This window comes from Carassius gibelio, chromosome A1, assembly GCF_023724105.1.
Source record: "Carassius gibelio isolate Cgi1373 ecotype wild population from Czech Republic chromosome A1, carGib1.2-hapl.c, whole genome shotgun sequence".
Lineage (NCBI taxonomy): Eukaryota > Metazoa > Chordata > Actinopteri > Cypriniformes > Cyprinidae > Carassius > Carassius gibelio.
The window spans coordinates 30,037,425-30,062,786 of NC_068371.1; the positions used below are offsets into that span (position 1 = coordinate 30,037,425).

Sequence of the window (25,362 nt, forward strand, 5' to 3'; positions counted from 1 at the left end):
CCAGCAAGTGACCAATGCCCGTTCTACAAGCCAGCTAGTCAGCAACCAGCAAGTGACCAATCCCCGTTTTACAGGACAGCTAGTCAGCCACCAGCAAGTGACCAATCCCCGTTCTACAAGCCAGCTAGTCAGCCACCAGCAAGTGACCAATCCCCGTTTTACAAGACAGCTAGTCAGCCACCAGCAAGTGACCAATCCCAGCTCTACAAGCCAGCTAGTCAGCCACCAGCAAGTGACCGATTTCTTTTCTACCAACCAGCTAGTCAGCCACCAGCATGGAGCCAACCACCTCTCCAACAGCTAGCTAGTCAGCCACTGCTAAATCACCAACCATCTCTCTTGCAGATAAATAGCCAGCCAAGTTTAGATTACTTGCAGCCAGCAGGCTCAGAATCTGGTATAAGGAGAAATCAACCACTACAAAGTATGTTATACAATTGTGCAACTTTAAAAATAACACAGGTGTAATACTCTTGATTAAAATCTACGATGAGTGTTTGTAGAGCAGGGGTCGGCAAGTAACATTGGCCGCGTGCCACTATTTTTATTTCTAGCTAGTAGATGGCAGGCCAGCTACACGGAGTAGGCCTATGGATACAAATTAAACACTTTTAATGAGTCGTAATCGTTTTTTTTTTTTTAATTTTATTTTTTTTATTAAAACCCCCCAAAAAATGAAAAACTACTTGCTTTTCCATTATTTATTTCCTTTACTAAAATGAAAAAACGAATAACGACGGGTTTTCTGATTGTGTGCTCAGATCAAAAATAGAAAAAAATGAATTACTGGATTAGAAAAATTTAGATTTTTAATTTAACACCATAGGCATATATCAATGAAATCATTTTAAACAGATCAAGTACTATTGTGGTAGCCTAACAGATTACAGCCATTTTAATAAAGAATAGCAATCATGCCTCATTCGCTTATAGCCGGACTTTTGAACTTTTATTCCTTTTTTTAATATTATTTATTTGGGACACACACATACGTATGTGTGTGTCCCAAATAAATAATAATAAAAAAAGGTTTAAGGAGGTCTGCGCGTAACTGTTTTTTTTTTTCATCCCGCTCCCACAAGGTTCTATTCAGAAACCGCTTAAAATACACTCGCTTAAAGTACACTCGATCTCGTTTCCAGAACCTCACATTCAAATGTCTCTAACGGAAAGAGAGAGATTAAGTAGCCTATAACAATTAGAAATGCTATACAAAAATTGTGTTTGTGTCAATATAAATGTTATTTTAACATTGTAGCAGAGAGAAAAAAATGTCACAGAAAAAATTTATGAAATATAAATAATAAATAATATATACAACGCGTTTACGTCACCCACAAAGCGGAAGGAGACAAGCGCTGAATCTGAAATCGCATACTGCATGGAGTCAGCAGTGTTTTGATTTGAGGGTGCGGCAGAGATAGAGAGAGAGCTGGCATACCACAACTAGGGCCCTATGATTTCCGCGATGCAGAAAACGCGGAGGGAATCGCGGAATCCAGTCATAAAAACTGAATTTACAGTTAAACGTGGAATGGCACGGAATTTGCCAAATTTTGAATGAATTAATCAAAAATAGGTCATTGCACTTATATCAAATCACGATATGGACTAATATCTATAAATATTAAGCCGGAACAGTCTATTTAAATATGAATCTTGCATGTTCTGCGTGTCTCTGTTAAAGAATGGAGCAGAGGCGCGTCTTCCTTTATCACACACACTGAAGCGCGCGTGACGCTCCGGTGATTTCAGCGTCTGCTCTCTCCCTAAATAAGGATGTGAACACATGAACATAAACTCCAGAACTGCTCTGACAGTCACTTCTTGAGCATTTGACCGTTTGGTTTGAGTAAAACTAGTGTCACATCACATACACAGAACTGTTAAAGGGTTAGTTCGCCCAAAAATGAAAATTATGTCATTAATAACTCACCCTTATGCTGTTCCAAACATGTAAGGCCTCCTTTTATCTTCGGAACACAGTAAGATATTTTAGATTTAGTCCGAGAGCTCTCAGTCCCTCCATTGAAGCTGTGTGTACGCTATACTGTCCATGTCCAGAAAGGTAAGAAAAACATCATCAAAGTAGTTCATGTGACATCAGAGGGTCCGTTGGAATTTTTTGAAGCATCGGAAATACATTTTGGTCGAAAAATAGCAAAAACGACGACTTTATTCAGCATTGTCTTCTCTTCCGTGTCTGTGTGAGAGAGAGTTCAAATCAAAGCAGTCTGGATATCCGGTTCGCGAACAAATCATTCAGTTCACCAAATCGAACTGAATTGTTTTAAACGGTTCGCATCTCTAATATGCATTAATCCACAAATGACTTAAGCTGTTAACTTTTTTATTGTGGCTGACACTCCCTCTGAGTTCAAACAAACCAATATCCCGGAGTAATTAATGTACTCAAACAGTACATTGACTGAACTGCTGTGATGAACACCGAGCCGAGCCAGATAACGAACAATAGACTGACTTGGCCACGTTGCCCCTGAAACTCCCACGCTCAATTAATACATGGTAGATTCCCACCCTAAGCGGAACCAATAATTCCTGCCATTGTTTCTTACCAGGACTCTAAAAATCACGGGAACAATACACATAGTTTACAGGTATTTCATTCACTCTCTGATCAATAATTACAATAAACTCTTGTATCACCAAACAGTCTCGTTGTGTGTTTGTGCGTATTAACCTCCGTGACCGTCACAAGACCCAGGAGTCTTATTTTCTCTTGCATAATTAATATTGCACTTTATTTAAACAAAAACACATTTTATCCGATTACTCGATTAATCGATGGAATTTTTGGTAGAATACTCGATTACTAAAATATTCGATAGCTACAGCCCTACGTCACACCCTTCCATTGGACAGATTGCACATGATATTCTGAGTCGGTCTCGTCAGGCACGTTCCCCAAAGCGTTCGATGCAGCTCGAGTTCCTGAAAAGGAACTACTTTTTAAAATACTCGTAATCAGACTACAGTTACTTTTTTATGGATTACATGATTACATTTACACAATGGTATTAAGTTGTTCACAATTATTAATTTTTCCTAAATTCTCCATTTTAACGTTTATATTTTTTCCTAATAAACCTGCTGCTTATATACGTTTGTGATTCTTCGAGTTTTTCCGGCGGAGGTGGGGTGGTTTGTTAGAATCACGCTCAGAAGAAATCAGTAACAAGAAAATAGAGGGGAATGCCGCCTTTAATCACTGGCTGTACAGACATGATTTCATTTTTAAAGAAAGACACAGGAAAAAGTAACTGTTCAGTGTAAACTCTGTCTACCACAGATTAATTTGCTGTCCACGGAAATCTTTTCCCTAGCAAAATTATTGCTGGTGTCACAATCATTTGTTGGAGTGCCCATGATCTTTAGTAGAGGGACTCATTCAAGAACTCCATTTCCCATCCTACCTCATTCCTGGTACTGATTGCACACAAACACCTGCATCTGCACTCACACCTGCACCTCATTTCAGCTAATACACACACACACATAAGCAGCACACTCACTCCACCAGTTTGCGAAGTCTTGTTTAGCCTGTCTAACATTTCCGAGCGTTTCTCCTTGTGTTTGCCATTCCCGTGTTTGATCTTTGGACTGTGTACTCCGACTCTGATTCTCTACTGCCTGCACCGATCTCTGCTTGTTTCTGGTTTTGACTCTGGTTATCCCTGACACACCTGACGCCATTCCTGATTTCTGCCTGATCCGGCGTTTTGGGAGAGTGAACCAGATATTTTTTTAAACCGGGTCCCAGAGTGGATACATTTTAAAAAACGCCGCCATTGTGTTTTCGTCTTGACAGCGAATCCATATATATTCTGAAACAATGATGTCATCAGCCCATGTTTCGCCCCTAGTCAGACACCACTATGTCAAGTAACAGCAACAAAAACATGAACAAACACTGAACAATTGTCTTTTTATTAACTAACATTAACACAGATTCCTGTTCGAAACAGTAAAGAAATTAAAAAATAAAATACTTCATAGTCTTCCCTGTATGAAATACTGTATTTTACGGACTACACTTTTTTTCATAGTTTGGCTGGTCCTGCGACTTATAGTCAGGTGCGACTTATTTATCAAAATTAATTTGACATGAACCAAGAGAAATGGACCAAGAGAAATGGACCAAGAGAAAACATTACCGTGTACAGCCGCGAGAGGACGCTCTATGCTGCTCAGTGCTCCTGTAGTCTATACTGAAAACATAGAGCGCCCTCTCACGGCTGTAGATGGTAATGTTTTCTCTTGGTTCTAAATAAATGTGACTTATAGTCCAGTGTGATTTATATATGTTTTTTTCCTCATCATGAAGTATTTTTGGACTGATGCAACTTATACTTAGGTGCGACTTATAGTCCGAAAAATATGGTAAATATAAATCTGTTCTTATTAAAGCTATAACGGTGCATTCACACATAGAGCTAAAGTTTTTTCCCCCATTTACTTTGAATGGCTGATGTCATGTGTTGCCAAACTGAATTTTGGGTTCTGTTGTGTCGCTTCACTGGCATTGTGTCACTGGGTGACTAATCCGGGCGAAACTGTAGTGTGGGAAATATTTCCGCCCGGACTAATTTAAGTGAACACAAGCTCTGTTCCGGTTGGCCCAAGGCGGGAAAATTATCCAAAATACATGTCAGGTGTGGGAAGAGGACGTGTCGGATACCGATTGGAGGATCGGGAAGGAAGCAGTGATATAAAAGGGGCTGGTTTATGAACAGGAGAGAGTAGTTTTTGTTCTGCTGTTGTTCCACAGGATACGGAAGTGGCTGGTGTGGCGTGGATGTTGCGATTTACGGGCTGCAACGGAGAATCCAAGGAAAATGGATATTGGAAGTGCGGAGGAAGTTAAGTGATCGACCTTTTGTATGTTGTGTTTACCTCTTATTGTGGATTGAGTTGAAGGAGCGATCCTACGTTTGGAAGGCCCCTGAGTGAAGGAGATCATTGAATTCGTGTTGGGAGAGGACAACACTGTGCACTGGTGGGTGAAGACTTTATGAACATTTCTTGTATATTGTGGAGAGTGAATGACGGATGTGGAGGGAGACTAACTGCCTTTAAGAAAGGATTCCGACTGCATATTTCTCCATAGCAGTGGATAATCCCCCCCCCCCTCTTGTGTTGATCTGATAATCCTCAGTGCTTGTGTGTTTACTCGGTGTTGATAGTAGTGCCTTGCGTTGGAGATCGCTGGGAAAGACAGTGAGACTCCGGTGTACGATATATCTGCCTGCTGTGGTCTGCCTTCCTGCCTTTGTCCATCTGACACGCCCTGTCAGGACTCTGAGCCCGAAACGGGAATACACCACCGATCTTTTTTCACTGAGTGTGTGGAGTGCGGTGAGTGCTGCTATATTGAAGTGTACACACGAGAAGAATTGTAGTGCCTTTGTGGTGTGTGGTGTTTGTCCGTGGTTGTGTCCCTGGTCGTAGGAAGAGGCCTGACGGAGAGGAGCAGTGTATTGGTGGCAACCACAGTCTTTACCTTAAGTAAGCTGGAGCTTGGACGTGTTGGAGGCGCCTCTGGAGGAGGTTGGATGACGTTGCCCACGCAGCAATCTCTGTAAGCTTTTAAATCAAAGCCTTATCCTTTTTATCCATGTGATGTTGTGTCATTGGCCTTGTTGGAAACCACCGGCCTTGTGCGTGTCGTCTGTGCTGTTTATTCGACGAGGGAAGCGAAGGACAACAGCCGATCCTCCCCCGTGTGCCCCCTTGTCAAGCTGGGCGGGAAGCCCAGTATTGTTTGCAGTCTCACCTGTAAGGCCCACCAGCCGTCAGTCATCGACTAAACCCGTATCTGCTTGGAATACAGACCTCTGAATATCTTCAGTGGTGAGTAGCACATTAACAGCCCAGCCCTGTGAATACCCACCTGTGTATCGAATACTGTACTTACCTGAGAGCTAGAACCTCTGCACATTAACAGCCCAGCCCTGTGAATATCCACCTGTGTATCGAATACTGTACTTACTTGAGAGCTAGAACCCCTGCACATTAACAGCCCAGCCCTGTGAATATCCACCTGTGTATCGAACACTGTACTTACCTGAGAGCTAGAACCCCTGCACGCTAACAGCCCAGCCTTGGGTCTTGAAGTCCACCCCCCCCCCCCCCTGGGGGCCAGAAAGTCCCTGCACGTCAACTGCCTAGCTCTTGCTCTGTACTTACCTGGAGTGGAGTCGGCTGGAAATTAAGGGCTGAAGTGGAGTGTTGTTGAGGAAGGGCTGAAGAGGAGTGTTATTGAGACTGGAATCCGTATTTGTGGATAAAAAAAATAGTTTGAGTCATCATTAGTTTTAAAGTTTCCTTTCCCCTTTCCCCAAACTTTTAAATAAATAAAATTTTTTAAATTTTAATCTTGGTTGTCCGTCCATTCATTGGGGTGTTGTGGGACCTCCTCGAGGTGGAAGTTAGAGGGAGGAGCGAGACCCGTTAAATTGGTGGTCCGCTCTGGCCTGTGACAGATTTTGGCGTAGTCGGCAGGGTTCCACCTCGAGTTGAGCGACCGCGGCTCCCCAATGGCGGACGAGGCAGTGCCTGAGGCCCCACCCCGAGTCATGCCCATTTTCTTGGGAGCCCCCTGGGCACCGAAGTATGGAGGGCCGGGATCTGAGATACGGCTGTCGGAATGGAAAGCCCAGGTCGAATATCTTGCTGGGATTCAAGGATTGAGCGCCCCCCAGAAACTGCAGTTTGTGATAAATTCCCTAGAGGGGGAGGCCCAACGGGAGGTCCAGGCTGCCCCAGAGACAGTCCGAGCTACTGCACAAGATGTGTTGGACTTCCTCACAGGACAATATGGGGATGCGACCCCCGTAGCGGTCCTTCGGGCCCAGTTTTTCAATTGCAAGCAAGGGCAGCAATAATCCTTAAGGGCTTTCACACTAAGGTTGCGGGAGCAGTTCATCAGGCTGCGAGGTAAGCGGGACCATGGCTTGGGAGAGGGGGAGACTCTCTTACGAGACCAGTTCCTGTTGGGGCTGCGAGAGGGCCCAGTTCGTCAGAGTCTACGTGTTCAATTTCGTAGAGACCCAACTATGACGTTTGAAGACCTGAGAGCCGAGGCTCTGGCCCTAGAAGTGGATCAGGTGGGAGTGGTGGATTCCCCAGTGTGTGCGGCAGTGAGTGGAGAAGTGGCAGCTGCCTCTGGATCAGGGGATTGGAAACAGGCCTTACGTTCTGAGCTCTTGAAGGATGTCCGAGAGCAGATGGCAGAGTTATCTAAAACCCTCCTAGAAGAGATGCGACGAGGCCCCCAACGCTTACCACCAATGTCACGGGAGCGGTCGCACTCCGAGGGAAGACGAGGTCTGGAGAGACGTCCAGTACGGGAAGCCCGAGCCCGTTTTCAGTGGGACGAACAGGGACGCCCCATTTGTAATCGGTGTGGTGAGCCAAGGCATTATAGTCGCCAATGCGGCTCTCGACGGGGTTCCGAAGGGGATTTTTAGGTCGGCCGGCCACTGTGGGTCAAGTGGCTGGGACCTCTGTGAGTGACCCAAATTGGATGAGCGCCCCCAGGAATCAGCTGATCGGGCATAGCCCAGTGGTAGAGGTACGGATCCGTGGGGTGAAGATACGATGTCTGGTAGACACTGGGTCTCAAGTCACCTTAGTCTCAGAGAGCCTGTCCAAGGAGCTGTTTCAGGGTAGCCAGGTACAGGGAACAGAAGCACCCTGGCTGACCTTACGGGGGGCTAATGGACTGGAGATCCCCTATGTCGGATATCTAGTTACAGATTTGGAGATTAATGGAATCACTGTGCCCCAGAAGGGGGTTGTTATTGTCCGAGATCATTGCCTAGGAATCCAAAAAGCCCTGTTGGGGATGAACGTAATTGTAGACTGCTGGGAGGAGTTGTTTCAGGCTAGGCCTAAGAAGACCCTACCACCGGCAGAAAGACAAGAATGGGAAAGGATAGAGGCCGATTGTCATCGGGTACACATGGCCAAGGCACGGGGGAGTCAAGAAGGTATCGGGCGGGTTGCCTGCCGATACGCAGTTTCTATACCGGCAAGGAGTGAGGCCATTGTCTGGGCAAGAGTACCATCGCACGAGTGCGGGTCGTCAGGCTGGGTGCTGGTCGAGCCCCATATGGACTGCCAGAGTGTAGCAGTGGCCCATGGATTGGCAGTGGTTCGCCGAGGCCGAGTCCCGGTGAAGATACGGAACGAGAACCCTTACCCTGTCAATTTACATCATCACCAGCGGTTGGTCCTGGTGACCATGGTGGATGCCCACCAGGTGCGAGAGGGCCGGGAAGTCAGCTTCCGGCAGGTGTGTCCTACGGTCGTAGAAGTGACCTTGGCTCAGGTGGACTCATCCCTGGAACAGCTCGGAAATGAGGTGCCTGTTCACCTGACCAGAGAGTCCCTGCAGGGAGAAGGGCTAGAGGAAAGCCAGAGTAAACAATTGCAGGATCTCCTTACCAAGTGGCAACATGTGTTCTCCAGACATGATGAGGACTATGGCTGTACCGGTGTAGTGAAACATCAGATCCCCACTGGCGATGCCCTGCCTAGTCGTGAGAGATACCGTCCAGTACCACCCACTCTGTATTCGGAGGTTCGTACTCTGCTGCAGGGAATGTTGGACAAGGGGATTGTCCGGGAGAGCAGTAGCCCATGGGCGGCCCCGATTGTCCTCGTCCAGAAGAAGACGGGAGCTTGGAGATTTTGTGTAGACTATCGGAAATTAAATCAAGTCACAAAGAAAGATGCTTTTCCACTGCCGCGGATAGAGGACTCTCTTGCCAGCCTGACACGGTCTGTATGGTACTCCACTTTGGATCTTGCGAGTGGGTATTGGCAAGTCCAGGTCGAGGGGGTCGACCGAGAGAAGACTGCTTTCACCACTCCCTTTGGGCTTTTCGAGTGGGACCGTATGCCCTTTGGCCTATGTAATGCACCGGCCACGTTCCAACGGCTGATGCAGCGGTGTCTGGGTGGCCAGTTGGTGGACTCTACGCTGGTATATCTAGATGATGTCATCGTCTATTCCCCAGATTTTGAGTCCCATCTGCGACATCTGGAGGATGTGTTTCGGGCCATGGAGCAGTATGGGTTGAAGCTGCAGCCAGAGAAGTGCCACCTGTTGAGGAAGGAGGTGAAGTTTCTGGGCCATTGTGTGAGTGCCTCGGGGGTCTCGGTGGATCCCGAGAAGGTGGCGGCTGTGCAGGGCTGGGAGGCACCGAAAACCATGAGGCAAGTTCGGTCCTTTTTGGGCTTCGTCGGATATTATCGGCGATTCATCAAGGATTTTTCAAAAATTGCCAAACCCTTAAATCAGCTGTTGGCAGGGACTGGGCGTCCTCGCGGCCGTGGGTCTCCCTCCATTGCTTGGAGCCCGGTATGTGAATCGGCGTTTCAAAGGCTGAAGCAAGAGCTGCTGCAGGCTCCTATCTTGGGCTATGCGGATTATTCACAACCTTTCATCTTGTACACAGACGCCAGTAACCTCGGGCTTGGGGCGGTGTTAGCTCAGCAGCAGCAAGGGGTAGAGCGAGTGATCGCCTATGCTAGCCGAAGCCTCCACCCGGCAGAGAGGAATGATTTGAATTACAGTTCATTTAAGCTGGAGTTGCTGGCTTTGAAGTGGGCCCTGAGTGAAAAATTCAAAGACTACTTATGGGGTGCTAAAGTACAGGTGATAACAGATAACAACCCCTTGGTCCACTTACAGACGGCAAAGCTGGGGGCAGTGGAGCAAAGATGGGTGGCCCAGCTGGCAAACTTCGACTACCAGATCCAATATCGGCCAGGCCGAGAGCACACAAATGCCAACGTCTTGTCCAGACTCCCGGAGGCACATCAGATGGAGAGTGAACGAGAGTTACCGATAGGCCCGGAGGAAGGGCTGACAGTGGGGGTTGTAGAGGTACCGGGGGCTCCGCAGGAGGCTGTGCCAGTGAGTTGGGGCTGGGACCCGCAACGATGGAGGGAGCGTCAAGAGGAGGACCAGGATTTGAGAATGCTAGGTCATTGGTTAAGACGGAGGAGGGGGCCAACGAAGGTGGAATGGCGAGCCCAGACTCACAAGGTGAGGAAGTTGTTGGGGCAGTGGGCACGCCTTGGCTTGAGAGATGGGGTGATGTGCAGGACGATTAAAGACCCGAAGTCTGGAGAAGAGGTCCGCCAGGTGGTGGTGCCAGGGGGCCAGGTGCAGGCTTTGTTAGAGGCCTACCATACACAATTGGGGCATCAGGGGAATGAGAGGACGTTGTCGCTTTTGCGGCGACATTTCTACTGGCCCGGGATGGAGGCCGCTGTGAGTTTGTTCATTCAAGCATGCCCTCGATGTACCCTGTTTAAGGCTCGGAAGGAGGCGAAGGCCCCGATGGTTCCGATACAGGCCAGGGCCCCATTGCATATCCTGGCCATGGATTATCTGACCTTGGGTAGGCCCATGGACCGCTACCAAAACATCTTGGTGGTCACCGACCTGTTTACCAAGTATGCTTGGGCCATCCCGACTTTGGATCAGACAGCCAACGTGACCGCCACCGCTTTATGGAGGGCAGTGATTCAGCCTTTCGGATGCCCAGAATTCTTGCACAGTGACCAGGGGCCGAACTTTGAGTCCAGAGTGATCAGGGAGTTGTGTCGGGTGTATGGATGTACTAAGACCCATACTACCCCCTACCATCCCCAAGGGAATGGGTGCTGCGAACGCTTCAACCAGACTCTGTTGAGCCTACTGGGTACGCTGGACCAGGAACGTCAGAACGATTGGGTGAGTAACCTTCCTGCACTGGTCCAGGCCTATAACAACAGCGTCCACAGCACTACGGGGTACGCTCCGACCTACCTGATGTTCGGGAGACATGTGCGGTTGCCGACAGACTTGGTATTGGGGGTGGCCACGTTGGAAGAGACCTTGAGTTTGACCGAGTGGGTAAGATGCCACCACCAGCGCCTTCACTCCGCTTATGAGCAAGTCTCGGGGAGGATAAATGCTGCCGCAATTAAGAACAAACAGATATATGATCGGACGGCCCGAGAAGCCCTGTTGTTACCAGGAGAGAGAGTGCTGGTACGGGACAACCGGCGACAGGGGAAAGGGAAGTTGAGTGACCGTTGGGAGCCTGTTCCATATGTGGTGCAGCACCAGCAGCGGCTGGGGCAGCCGGTCTATGTACTTCGACCTGAGGGGAAGGCTGGACCAGAACGGGTATTACATCGCAACTTGATTCGGCCATGCCCGAACTACCCTAGACCTCCCCTAGAGGCATTACCAGCTCCGACTGTGTGCGCTCTGCCGTTGCAAGCATGGGCCATAGTTCCGAGGCTCCCAGAGGCTGAACCAAGGGGACTGGACCCCGGATCACCACCCAGACGGTCCCAACGAGAGAACCGAGGACGGCCCCCCGAGAGGTATGGGGATTGGGTTGAACAACCACGTTCTAGGGACTAGAATGATTTGGCGGAGGAGGATGTCACTGGGTGACTAATCCGGGCGGAACTGTAGTGTGGGAAATATTTCCGCCCGGACTAATTTAAGTGAAACACAAGCTCTGTTCCGGTTGGCCCAAGGCGGGAAAATTATCCAAAATACATGTCAGGTGTGGGAAGAGGACGTGTCGGATACCGATTGGAGGATCGGGAAGGAAGCAGTGATATAAAAGGGGCTGGTTTATGAACAGGAGAGAGTAGTTTTTGTTCTGCTGTTGTTCCACAGGATACGGAAGTGGCTGGTGTGGCGTGGATGTTGCGATTTACGGGCTGCAACGGAGAATCCAAGGAAAATGGATATTGGAAGTGCGGAGGAAGTTAAGTGATCGACCTTTTGTATGTTGTGTTTACCTCTTATTGTGGATTGAGTTGAAGGAGCGATCCTACGTTTGGAAGGCCCCTGAGTGAAGGAGATCATTGAATTCGTGTTGGGAGAGGACAACACTGTGCACTGGTGGGTGAAGACTTTATGAACATTTCTTGTATATTGTGGAGAGTGAATGACGGATGTGGAGGGAGACTAACTGCCTTTAAGAAAGGATTCCGACTGCATATTTCTCCGTAGCAGTGGATAATCCCCCCCCCCTCTTGTGTTGATCTGATAATCCTCTGTGCTTGTGTGTTTACTCGGTGTTGATAGTAGTGCCTTGCGTTGGAGATCGCTGGGAAAGACGGAGAGACTCCGGTGTACGATATATCTGCCTGCTGTGGTCTGCCTTCCTGCCTTTGTCCATCTGACACGCCCTGTCAGGACTCTGAGCCCGAAACGGGAATACACCACCGATCTTTTTTCACTGAGTGTGTGGAGTGCGGTGAGTGCTGCTATATTGAAGTGTACACACGAGAAGAATTGTAGTGCCTTTGTGGTGTGTGGTGTTTGTCCGTGGTTGTGTCCCTGGTCGTAGGAAGAGGCCTGACGGAGAGGAGCAGTGTATTGGTGGCAACCACAGTCTTTACCTTAAGTAAGCTGGAGCTTGGACGTATTGGAGGCGCCTCTGGAGGAGGTTGGATGACGTTGCCCACGCAGCAATCTCTGTAAGCTTTTAAATCAAAGCCTTATCCTTTTTATCCATGTGACGTTGTGTCATTGGCCTTGTTGGAAACCACCGGCCTTGTGCGTGTCGTCTGTGCTGTTTAGTCGACGAGGGAAGCGAAGGACAACAGCCGATCCTCCCCCGTGTGCCCCCTTGTCAAGCTGGGCGGGAAGCCCAGTATTGTTTGCAGTCTCACCTGTAAGGCCCACCAGCCGTCAGTCATCGACTAAACCCGTATCTGCTTGGAATACAGACCTCTGAATATCTTCAGTGGTGAGTAGCACATTAACAGCCCAGCCCTGTGAATACCCACCTGTGTATCGAATACTGTACTTACTTGAGAGCTAGAACCCCTGCACGCTAACAACCCAGCCCTGTGAATACTAACCTGTGTATTGAACGCTGTACTTACCTGAGAGCTAGAACCTCTGCACATTAACAGCCCAGCCCTGTGAATATCCACCTGTGTATCGAATACTGTACTTACTTGAGAGCTAGAACCCCTGCACGCTAACAGCCCAGCCCTGTGAATACTTACCTGTGTATTGAACGCCGTACTTACCTGAGAGCTAGAACCTCTGCACATTAACAGCCCAGCCCTTTGAATATCCACCTGTGTATCGAACACTGTACTTACCTGAGAGCTAGAACCCCTGCACGCTAACAGCTTAGCCCTGTGAATACTCACCTGTGTATTGAACTCTGTACTTACCTGAGAGCTAGAACTCCTGCACGCTAACCGTCCAGCCCTGTGAATACCCACCTGTGTATCGAATACTGTACTTACCTGAGAGCTAGAACCCCTGCACGTTAACAGCTCAGCCCTGTGAATACCCACCTGTGTATTGAACACTGTACTTACTTGAGAGCTAGAACCCCTGCACGCTAACAGCCCAGCCCTGTGAATACTTACCTGTGTATTGGACGCTGTACTTACCTGAGAGCTAGAACCTCTGCACATTAACAGCCCAGCCCTGTGAATACCCACCTGTGTATCGAACTCTGTACTTACCTGGGAGCTAGAATCCCTGCACGCTAACAGCCCAGCCTTGGGTCTTGAAGTCCACCCCCCCCCCCCCCCCCCGGGGGGCAAGAAAGTCCCTGCACGTCAACTGCCTAGCTCTTGCTCTCTACTTACCTGGAGTGGAGTCGGCTGGAAATTAAGGGCTGAAGTGGAGTGTTGTTGAGGAAGGGCTGAAGAGGAGTGTTATTGAGACTGGAATCCGTATTTGTGGATAAAAAAAATAGTTCGAGTCATCATTAGTTTTAAAGTTTCCTTTCCCCTTTCCCCAAACTTTTAAATAAATAAAAATTGTTAAATTTTAATCTTGGTTGTCCGTCCATTCATTGGGGTGTTGTGGGACCTCCTCGAGGTGGAAGTTAGAGGGAGGAGCGAGACCCGTTAAATTGGTGGTCCGCTCTGGCCTGTGACAATTGCTTGCGGCAGAAGTTGAAACTTTTCAAGCACCAATGAAGGTGTCAACCAATCAGATCACCTTTATGCAAATATCCTAGAGCATTGCAGCCCAAGCTTAAAGTAATGTGATTGGCTATTGTCATAATGACAATTGTTAACAACAAGCTTCAGACCAAGCTACATCAAGTATCGACGCTGACGCTTCGAGTGAAAGCAGTGTAATAGTTATTCAATCAAGGGCAAAATAACTTATATTTTCTCTTTTGTTTGATTAGTTTTAATGGCACATAGAGCAATAAGTATATTAGGCTTCTAATTATACTGACCATACTAATAAACATCTAGTTTACACCCAACTGTTTATGTACACACAATAGTCATTAAGTCAGATAACTGAACTGGTTTTCTGTGTATGCACTTTAGCTGTGTCACCATGTGCACCGCATGGGACAGTTCACCCAAAAATGAAAATTAGCCCATGATTTACTCACCTTCAAGTCATCCTACGTGTATATGACATTCTTCTTTCAGATGAATACAATCAAAGTTATATTGAAAAATATCCCGGCTCTTCTAAGCTTTATAATGGCAGTGAAATGACTGTTTCTGTTCATATATTCTGTCTAGTGCATCCATTCACAATTAAAGTAATCCTCACGGCTATGGGGGGGCTAATAAAAGCCTTCTGAAGCCATGAGTTTGTGTAATAAAAAATATCCACATTACACAAATGCATTGCTTCCCTTCAGAAGGCCTTTATTTACCCCCCAGAGCCGTGAGGAATAATTTAATCATGGATAGATGCACATTTATGGACTTCAAAACAGAAACGGCCATTCACTGCCATTGGAGGAGACGGGACAGTTTTTTATTATAACTATGATTGTATTCGTCTGAAAGAAAAAAAGTCATTTTTAACTCTTTTTAACATCAAGGTGTCCTGCACATTATTCTCTCATACATGTTTCATCGCTAAAGTTTCAATATTTCATACATTTTAGGGATGCTCATTTCGGTTAATTTTACCGACCGACAACCGCCGCTCATTATCCGATTATTAACTGTTAATTAAAGGTATTTAGCTGTGATATTGTCAGGCTTTTCTATTTACAGCGCAGTAAGTCAATCGACGATGCATAATTTGATGGCATTATAATATAACAATGCAAAGTTTAACAATAAAGTTGGCAGCGGCTTCATAAAATAATTTAAAACATTAAAAAACAAAGTATACCTAATGCATATTTCTTTGTTCTTCATTTTCTACAACAAGAGTTTAAGAACATTGCTGTATTTTTGTGTTTTTAATGAAGAGAAAGTACTCCGCCATCTTGCTCCGAACAAAGTGACTTGAACACACATGCCGTCATAAGCACGACTTCCCACCTTGTGCTTACGAACTTCCCAGGAGGACTTGAACGCACCAAAAGACGTACCTGTAGGTTCACCAATCAATGTTCATCCACCGCCAATGACATGGAAAATGGTGACTCCCGCGATTCCCGCCTGGATGTTGATGCATGCGCACTTTGCAGTGCCAAAGCTAATATTTAGGGGTACATTTTACTTCTTTTTTTATTCTTGATGTTAATACTGTTTAAAAATAGATAGTGTAGGTAGAATGTACCCATTATTTTACTTGCTAACTAATTTACTTAAGTAAACTATAACTGATTTTCATGGGTTGTATTTAACACCCTCAAAAGTAATTTTTTACAGTGCAGGAAGCTATCAATCAAGAAGATTATGCGTTATTTTTAGTTTTTGATTATTCACTTGGATTAATCATTCATTTTGACAGCACTATAACGTTTATTGTAAATAGACAACCATAGAAGTGTAATTGTTACTAAGCCTGCACCAATGTTCTTGTCTATTGCTAAGCTTGGATATACATTTACATTCCATTAAAGGTTATTGATGACATGCCTCTGAAGTTTGACTTTTTGCACCATAACAATACTTATAGGCAACTAGTCATCATATCTCTAGTTCTTTAATGTATCTGCATTGTACTGAAGTGCGTTCATTTTCAATGGGCATATATGCGGCTGAAACAGGTAGCCTAGTGCATCCCAAATTTTTCAACATGAACATTTTAATATAACATTATAGTCATTATGGCCTATGGCCTTTAGAAAAATGTTTTTTTTGAGGTAGTGCACAATAGGCCCCTGTGGCGCAGCCTAAGCTTTTGATCTCAATGGCATTTGTGTTTTTTTTAAACCAGTACTTTTACACTTTTACTTGAGTAAAAAGCTTGAGTTGATACTTCAACTTCTACAAAAGTCTTTTTAAAGGTCCCCTTCTTCGTGATCCCATGTTTTAAACTTTAGTTAGTGTATAATGTTGTTGTTAGAGTATAAATAATATCTGTAAAATTCTAAAGCTCAAAGTTCAATGCCAAGCGAGATATTTTATTTAAAAGGATTCGCCTACAAAAAACGACCCGTTTGGACTACAGCCCTCTAGTTCCTGCAGTAATGACGTCACTAAAACAGTTTTTTAAATAACCTCCGCACACATGAATTCACAAACAGGGGGCGTGGCCTTGTTGCGCTTCGACGGAGAAGAGGAAGAGCTGCATTTGTGTTTGCCATGTCGTTGAAATGCTGTTATTTTCATCTAGGAGTCCAATCATCTTTGTTTGGGCTTCCCAGGGACGCTGTACTTGGAAATTAATGATTACAATTTATGTTTAACTCGGTTCCCGAAAAAATCCACATGTAAAACTATGTGCAGCACATTTTGCTGAGGACAGCTTGCTGAGGACAATTTCCTCAATCTCAATCAGTTTAATGCCGGATTTGCAAAAAGATAATTCTTGAAAGATGGAGCCGTTCCCTCTTTGTCTGGAGAAGGTGTTGTTTATGGACCACAACCGGTAAGTGTATTTTATTATTTAAGTTGGTGCGTTTAACAGTTTCTGTAACTTACTACACAAAGGGCAACGCTGTTTAGCTTTTTTAACTAGATGTTAGGGCTGTGCAAAAAAATCAAATGCAATTTTCATGCGCATCTCGTCAGTAAAAACGCTCCTGTGATTATAAGTACATCTCCAGCACATGCTCCTGCCCACGTGCTTGTCAAAACTAGCCCAATCGCGTTGCCAGGAAGTCAGCCTGCTCTAAGTTGGTGTCGAATCACAACTCAGGAACTGCTGGCCCAATCAGAACTCGTTACGTATTTCTGAAGGAGGGACTTTATAGAACAAGGAAGTCATCAGCCCGTTTTTATGACAGTGAAAACAGCGGTATACAGATAGGTGAATTGTGTGAAAAATACTGTTTTTTTTTACACGCGAAACATGAACACATGTTATATTGCACACTGTAAACACAATCAAAGCTTCAAAAAAGCGTGAAAAACGGGACCTTTAAACCCGAGTATCTATACTTCTACTTGAGTAATGAATGCCAATACTTTTGACACCACTGTTTATTCTTCATTTACACAAAAGCACAAGTGTTGAGTTGAAACATCTTTGACATATTTTCTTGGCTATATGTGCTGTACACTAATTCTTTCGACCCCTACAAGATCAACAGAGCAGCTGCCAATTTACCAAAGGTTGAATTTACACAACCGGTTTTTGTAGGTCATTTACGGGAAATCTGAACTGGACTGCCGTGAACTCTTAAAATCTTTATGAGATCTATATGAATCTCCTGTTTGATTCACAAAACTACAAAATGTACGAACATAGATATATTTATTTGTTACCTAAATATTACTTGGAATTTTAAACTTGGTGAACTGAAACATCATATTATTTAAAATAATGTGTGTTGTTGATTCCAATCATTAGGAAATGCAAACAAACAGAGAGAGAGAGAGAGAGAGAGAGAGAGAGAGAGAGAGAGAGAGAGAGAGAGTGATCAGTTTGGACTCTGAGGGTGGAGGAGGTGGGTATAAATCTGACGCTCACAGGAAGAGACACACACACAGTCAGGATGGAGGTGAAGCTGCTGTTTCTGACTGTTGTTCTGCTCTCCTCACCGCTCCTCACACTATGTGACCCGCTGTGAGTATCAAACACTGTTTGTTCATGGATTCACTCACAGATCTGTTCTCAAACGCTCTGATTTGATCTCCTCAGGTATGTTCTGTCGGCTCCTAATCTGCTGAGGGTGGGTTCCTCAGAGAAGGTGTTTTTGGAGGCTCAGGATTACTCTGGAGGCGCTCTAGATGTGAAGATCACAGTTAAGAGCCACCCAAAAAAAGACAGGGAGATACTGTCTCAATCAGTGACACTGACTGCAGCCAACAATTTCCAAATCCTTAAAGACATAAAGGTGATGCCACTTTGGCACTTTAACCCAATCTGTAAAATGTAAAGTGCTGTAAAATGTATAGCAGGGGTGGTTCTAGGCTCATTTGTTATTTAGGGCTTTAGCCCAGATCTCTCTGGATGCAAATGGAGCCATTATTAACCCTAACTCAAAATATAAAAATTACTAACCCTAACTCAACCCTAACCTTAACTCAAAATATAAAAATAATAAATAATAGATGTGCTAATTTCTTTTCCTAACTGTCATTTTATTTAAGTTCCCCCATAGTCCAAAATTCAGCATATTGTCTAAAACAAAAGTTATGACTACATGTTCACATAAATTGATAGCGGTCTGCGCTTCGCTACAACAGGCTATACCTAATCCCCCCCGCGCTGCAGTGCGTCGCACAGCTTTGCCAGACAGATTTTGATAGGTGGGTACTATAATAAAGCAGCCGTGTGTCAAAGGACCAAAAGTCTCTGCTTCTGTATGGTTTGTGTCAAGCTATTCTTTGATCTGGCTGTTTGATGAATAGAAAGAGATAAAGTGTAGTAGAAATAAACACGTTAAGAATTTGTAGAAGCGTAGGACTCTTGTTATGTCTTTAGGACTATTATTATGTTGTAATGTTTGGCTGACCAATCATCGGAGAGGGAAGTTTCATTCCCGCCCACATGTATTGTGCCCATTTTTCTTTTTAAATACACTGTTAAAAAAAGTTCAGTTAAAAAACGGAAAAAGTGCTGTTAATTAATTACCAGCACTTTTTCCGTTATTGTACGGGCACTCCCGTAAACCTTAAAACGGATATTTCCGTAGATTTACTTGAGTTTTTCTGTACCATTGACGGACACTTCCGTCAAACCTAAAATGGAAAATTCCGTATTTTCCATAAATTTTTGCTTTATTGTACGGACAATTCCGTAAACCCTATAACAGATATTTCCGTAGATTTACCAGACTTTTTCTTTACCATTTACGGACACTTCCATCAAACCTAAAATGTAATATTCCGTATTATTAAAGTACTCAATCCATACCATTAATGGACACTTCAGTCATCCTAAAATGTTTAATTCCGTACAAAATTAAAATAAAATATTAGCAGGTACCTGTACAATATTGGTGTTGCACCAAATAATGGTCACAAAGATAAAGATTTTATTATTTTATTATTTTTTTAATACATGGGGTAAAAATTAATACAAAGACAGGGCTGTCATTATTAACAATTGCTACAGACTAATAGTCAAAAGTCAAGTGAAATGACATAATTTTCCTATAGAACACATTATTTAAAAGCACAAAATGTGAATTCTGACATCAGTTACTTTCCCTCAAACCGTTCCAAATCCATACGATTTCCATTCATCTTTGAAACACGAATAAAGAGTATTTTTTATGAAATCTCTGCTTTCTGTCCCTCCATTGACAGCCTATGCAACTACCATTTCAAGGTCTAATACAGTATAGCTGTCAGATTTAATTAAAATGGATCTTCATTAGTGTTCCAAAAATGAACAAAAGTCTAATAGGATTGGAATGAGATTTATCATATTTTTCATATTATGGGTGAACTAAACCTAGTTAGATTAACTTACCTTTTATTCATGCTAAATTATCTGCATCTACAATTGACATAAAAAAAAATAAAATAAAAAGCTTGTACAGCATTTGAAAATAAAGAACAAAGATTTATGCACTCATTCCTGACATTTTAATGTTAAACTAAGAGAACTATACAATCTAAATTAAGATCAGGGCTCCAAGTGTTTGTGTGCTTTTAGTATCTCAGAAAGCCACTCCAAACATTGATTAAATCTTTCTGTTAACTGACTAAACGACTCCATGACTAATTTCTTGTCAGTGTTGAACATCCCTAATGGTAAATAAATATGGAACCATATGGATAGCAAAGTGGCAATGCAATACATAAAATGCCAATGTAGTTATGTATTTTAATTAACATTTTACCATACATGTGTCAAATTTAGTGCAAAATAAAAACTCAGTTATATAATTTACATTTGCCATTTTCTACACTAGTTTTAATATGCAAATGAAAAACATTTTAACACTTTATAAGTTGCAAAATTACAGTGAAAATGTATTACCCAAATTTATTAGATATGTTTAATATGTCCAAGCAAAAAATCTAGCTAAATTATTATTAATTGCCATTTTTCCTAAATGCATTTGGACTTGGGGGTAGGACACTTGGGATTGCATTTTCATCATAATACCTCATTAAATTGTAGCAAAAATGCAGTGAGAATTTCACAATGCATTCTGAGCCAAATGTGCAGCAAAATTGTGATTTAAATCTTTATTTTTCTTAAATGCATTGACTCTTACATATAAGACGTTTCAATACCATTTTCATTTAATACCCAGCGATGAATTTAGTTTAAGTCAGTGTGGAGAGCGTTTGGTTGAGTGAATATTGACTTATTGTGTGTCCTGTTGCTGACCCCCACCTTGATGTAGCCTAACGATTGACATGTCAGGGGCGTGATGCATTTCAAATCCACACTGACTTTATATTCATCGCGAGGTATTAAGTGAAAATGCAACTGAAACATCTTGTAAGTGTCAGTCCACTTCTTCAATGCACTAAGAATAATAGAAATTGAAACTACCATTTTGCGGCAACTTTTGCTCAGAATGCATTCTGAAATTCTCACTGTATTTTGCTACAATTATCACCCTTTATTATGATGAAAATGCAATCCCAAGTGTCCTACCCCAAAGTCAAAATTTGTTTAGGAAAAACAGCATTTAAATGATAATTTTACTACAGTTTTTGCTTGGACATATTAAACAAATCTAGTCAATTTGTGTAATATGTTCATTTGAATTTTGCAACTTATAAAGCATTAAAATATGTTTTTATTTTGCATATTAAAATTATTGTAGGAAATAGCAAATGTAAATGATATAATAGTTTTTTTCATTTTCATTTTGCACTAAATATTGGACATGTAGGGAAAATGTTCATTAAAATACAGAAACACATTGCTGTTTTACATATTGCATTGCCATTTTGCATATTACATTTCTAACTGAATTTTGCTACACATAAGCTTTCATTAATAAAAACATAATAAATAAAACATAATACAAACCCGTGATAAGAATGCAGGGGGGGGGGGGGGGGGGGGCTTGGGATGCAAAGTACAGCAGCAATTATGACCTGCCATTAGAAAAGAAAACGAAAAGAAACAGAAACACCATCAATGTCATGAACTACTGTCCCTTTTAAACATGACTCACATCGACGGACATTTGACACATCCCTAATCTTTACATCAGTCAAGACTTTTTAACTTATTTGAGACTCTCACTCGCCAAAAATGTTCATTTTGTGCGTGCTTTTGTCTGTGTAAGAGTGAGAGAACTTGTATGAAGCACCATTCTCTGTGTGTGCATGACCTGTGTGCGTTCACAGACAGGGTGCCAGTAAAGTTACAGAATTAACTTATCATGTGTGTGTGTGTGTGTTTAACATAAACAAGCCGATGAAATGTCTAAACCTACCTCGTTTGGCAGAAAAGGTGTGTTATCCTTGAAGAACTCCGTGATGTCAGATCTTCTGCTCATATAATCTCTTTTAAATAAAAAGTCGTAACGTTAATGGTGTCTTCTTTTCTTGACAATTACTCTGCCTGCTCCTATTGAAGGCATAAAGCGCTCTAAACACAGTTGTACCGCAATTCAAATTTAACGTGATCACAGCTGCTCAATATCACCTCAGAAACATTAATATGCCTGATGCTTTAAGACACGCTCATTAACAAACACGTTACACCGCATCAACAACAATAAAAAGGTAATAAACCTTTATTTATAAAACTAAAAGAGTGCACTGCAACCACTGCAACACGTACCTCCACGTCGAGTAAATTAACGTTAAGATGTGACGGTATGCTGAAAATGTTGAATGCAACGGCTCCGACATTCATTTGCCAAACAAGCCAGGCAGCAACAAAGTTAACGATACAGTTTGTTACATTTATCAAAAAATAATTTACAAAGGAAGTGTAGGAACCATTCTCAAAATCCTAAATCTGACTTTAAAATGAGATTTTGACAGAGAGTATCTCCGTGAATAATGGTGCCTGCGAAAGCACTGGTTTCGCGCCGATTGTAGACTGAGCTTCTTGTACCCACAATGCAAAGCGTAATTAAAAAATAACGGAGAAATGACTGTAAAAAGAAAATACGGACAATTCCTTTAAATTATTACGGAATATTGTACTGTATTTTTACGGACTTTTTTTTACAGTGTACTTAAGTACTACTATTAAATTGTACTCTTTTTTTTTTTCTTTTTACTCAAGTATGTTCTGAGCCAGATATTTATTTAATTGACTATGAATTGAGTACTTTTTACATCCCTGATCATCTTTAACAAACTATATATTTATAGTATATATCTATACATCTGTTAAAACTACATTCAGTGAAAATTTTTATTAAATGCTTTAAATGCTTTCTGTATATTTGAGAGTATTCACATTGTAAAATGCATTTTTCTTTTATTCAATTTTTGATGAAGAAACTTGACTAATTCATTTTCTGTCATTTAGATTCCTGATGATCAGAACTTCTTCTCTGACGATCCTCTGGAGAAGCAGTATGTGTATCTACAAGCTCAGTTTCCAACCGTCACTCTGGAGAAAGTGGTCCTGCTATCATTTCAGTCTGGATATATATTTGTCCAAACAGACAAACCCATCTACACACCTAATAGCACAGGTACCATTTAGTGCTGAAAACATACAGTGCATTTAAATGTCTTATATCAGCATGATAGGAAATTAATCATTCAATCAATCAATTAAATGAATACTACATAATTTTAATAAGGGGTAGAAAGGTTGATCATGGACCAACAAACTCTGTTACAATAAACATTGTTTAGGATTTTGGGTCAGACAGGTTGATGTTTAATGATATGAACAAACTGTATAGTTACTCCCAGAGCCATGCTTGTCTTCATCTGTAACAATAAAATAATTTCCATTTTAATTTTTACAGCACACATCCATGGGCCTAATTAATTTTATTTTCTCCAAACACAGAAAACACAGATAACCCAATGATTTTTATGTTTACATTGTTTGCTGGAGTGTAATCTAAGAGTCTTAAAAAGGCAATAAAACATTATTTTGCAGTTCTTTACAGGATTTTCTCTTTGATGCCAAACTTGAAACCATTCAGCAATGCTTCATTGACAGTGGAAATCAAGGTAAACACGTATATAAAACCATATACTGTTATTTCACACATGTATGCTTTCATGACATTTCAGCTGAGCATTTGAAGATCTCAGCAGACCCAGTGATTTCTGTCTTGTTTCTGAAGAATCCACAAGGCATCACAGTTTCATCAGATAAGATATATACAGCAGAAGGAATAAAGTCTGGAAAGTATGCCATCCCTGAAGTTGCCAGGTGTGTAAAACACTGTCAAGACTAAAGCTACTGAATCGGAGTGACGTGACCAAACTTAATTTTTATCTGCCTATGACATCTGCTTCAGGACAGTGTCTAATAATATATCAATAAACGTCAGGAAATGTTCATGGTCTGTTATCACATGTTTTAATGTCTTGAACGAAGACGTGTATGATTCTGGATGTGTTCTGTTTGTTTCAGTCCAGGGATCTGGAAGATTGTCACACTGTTCTCAAACACTCCTCAGAAGAAGTTTACTGCTGACTTTGAGGTCAAAGAATATGGTAAGACCTGTGTCTACAAACTGTATGTTAAACGAATGTGAAAAGTTAAAGGGTTAGTTCTCCCAAAAATGAAAATTATGTCATTAATAAGTCACCCTTATTCTGTTCCAAACATGTAAGACCTCCTTTTATCTTCGGAACACAGTTTAAGATATTTTAGATTTAGACCGGAATGCTCTCAGTCCCTCCATTGAAGCTGTGTGTACGGTATACTGTCCATGTCCAGAAAGGTAAGAAAAACATCATCAAAGTAGTCCATGTGACATCAGAGGGTCCGTTGGAATTTTTTGAAGCATCGAAAATACATTTTGGTCCAAAAATAGCAAAAACGACAACTTTATTCAGCATTGTCTTCTCTTCCGTGTCTGTTGTGAGAGATAGTTCAAATCAAAACAGTCTGGATATCCGGTTCGCGAACGAATCATTCAGTTGACCAAATCGAACTGAATCGTTTTAAACGGTTCACATCTCTAATACGCATTAATCCACAAATGACTTGTTAACTTTTTTTTAAATGTGGCTGACACTCCCTCTGAGTTCAAACAAACAAATATCCCGGAGTAATGCATGCACTCAAACAGTACACTGACTGAACTGCTGTGAAGATGAACACCGAGCCGAGCCAGATAACGAACAATAGACTGACTCGTTCACGAGTGAAGAACCGGTTGCATCGGAGTTCGGATCACCACTAATTCTTTCGGACAGTTCGATTCAATAAACCGGTTGAAGAAAACGGTTCACCGGTTCTTTTGCACTCGACATAATGGCGTCATTTGCAATGATTTCCCTTGATTCAAGCCTTCGGTTTACCAGCGCTCATAAGACTAGCACAGAATCAGTTCAGTTCAGACGCTCTGTGTGTCGGTCTGCTTCACGCTGAATCACACATGCCCAGTATCATCAGCTCCTCGGTTCACGAATCGGACGCGTCTGACAGAAACGGTTCTTGACTCGTGAACGAGTCAATGTTTTGTTCGTTATCTGGCTTGGCTCGGTGTTCATCTTCACAGCAGTTCAGTCAATGTACTGTTTGAGTACATGAACTCCGGGATATTGGTTTGTTTGAACTTAGAGGGAGTGTCAGCCACATTTAAAAAGTTAACAGCTTAAGTCATTTGTGGATTAATGCGTATTAGAGATGTGAACCGTTTAAAACGATTCAGTTCGATTTGGTCAACTGAATGATTCGTTCGCGAACCGGATATCCAGACTGTTTTGATTTGAACTATCTCTCACAACAGACACGGAAGAGAAGACAATGCTGAATAAAGTCGTCGTTTTTGCTATTTTTGGACCAAAATGTATTTTCGATGCTTCAAAAAATTCCACCGGACCCTCTGATGTCACATGGACTACTTTGATGATGTTTTTCTTACCTTTCTGGACATGGACAGTGTA

The 25,362-nt window shown here is 42.8% G+C and overlaps 2 protein-coding genes across 4 annotated transcripts in view; one reads left to right on the top strand and one right to left on the bottom strand.

The window, feature by feature from the left end:
- LOC128018075 (tubulin beta-4B chain-like) overlaps positions 1-25,362 on the bottom strand; it is a 238,394-nt gene that overhangs the window by 32,401 nt on the left and 180,631 nt on the right. The window lies entirely within an intron of this gene.
- LOC128017931 (complement C3) overlaps positions 17,867-25,362 on the top strand; it is a 181,462-nt gene continuing 173,966 nt past the window's right edge. For all 3 annotated transcript variants that reach the window (XM_052603409.1, XM_052603410.1, XM_052603411.1), the window contains exons 1-6: positions 17,867-17,965; positions 18,041-18,236; positions 22,808-22,976; positions 23,396-23,469; positions 23,586-23,674; positions 23,879-23,961. In XM_052603409.1, coding sequence (XP_052459369.1) covers positions 17,895-17,965; positions 18,041-18,236; positions 22,808-22,976; positions 23,396-23,469; positions 23,586-23,674; positions 23,879-23,961 — 682 coding nt within the window. In that variant the 5' untranslated portion in view covers positions 17,867-17,894. The remainder of the gene's footprint in view (positions 17,966-18,040; positions 18,237-22,807; positions 22,977-23,395; positions 23,470-23,585; positions 23,675-23,878; positions 23,962-25,362) is intronic.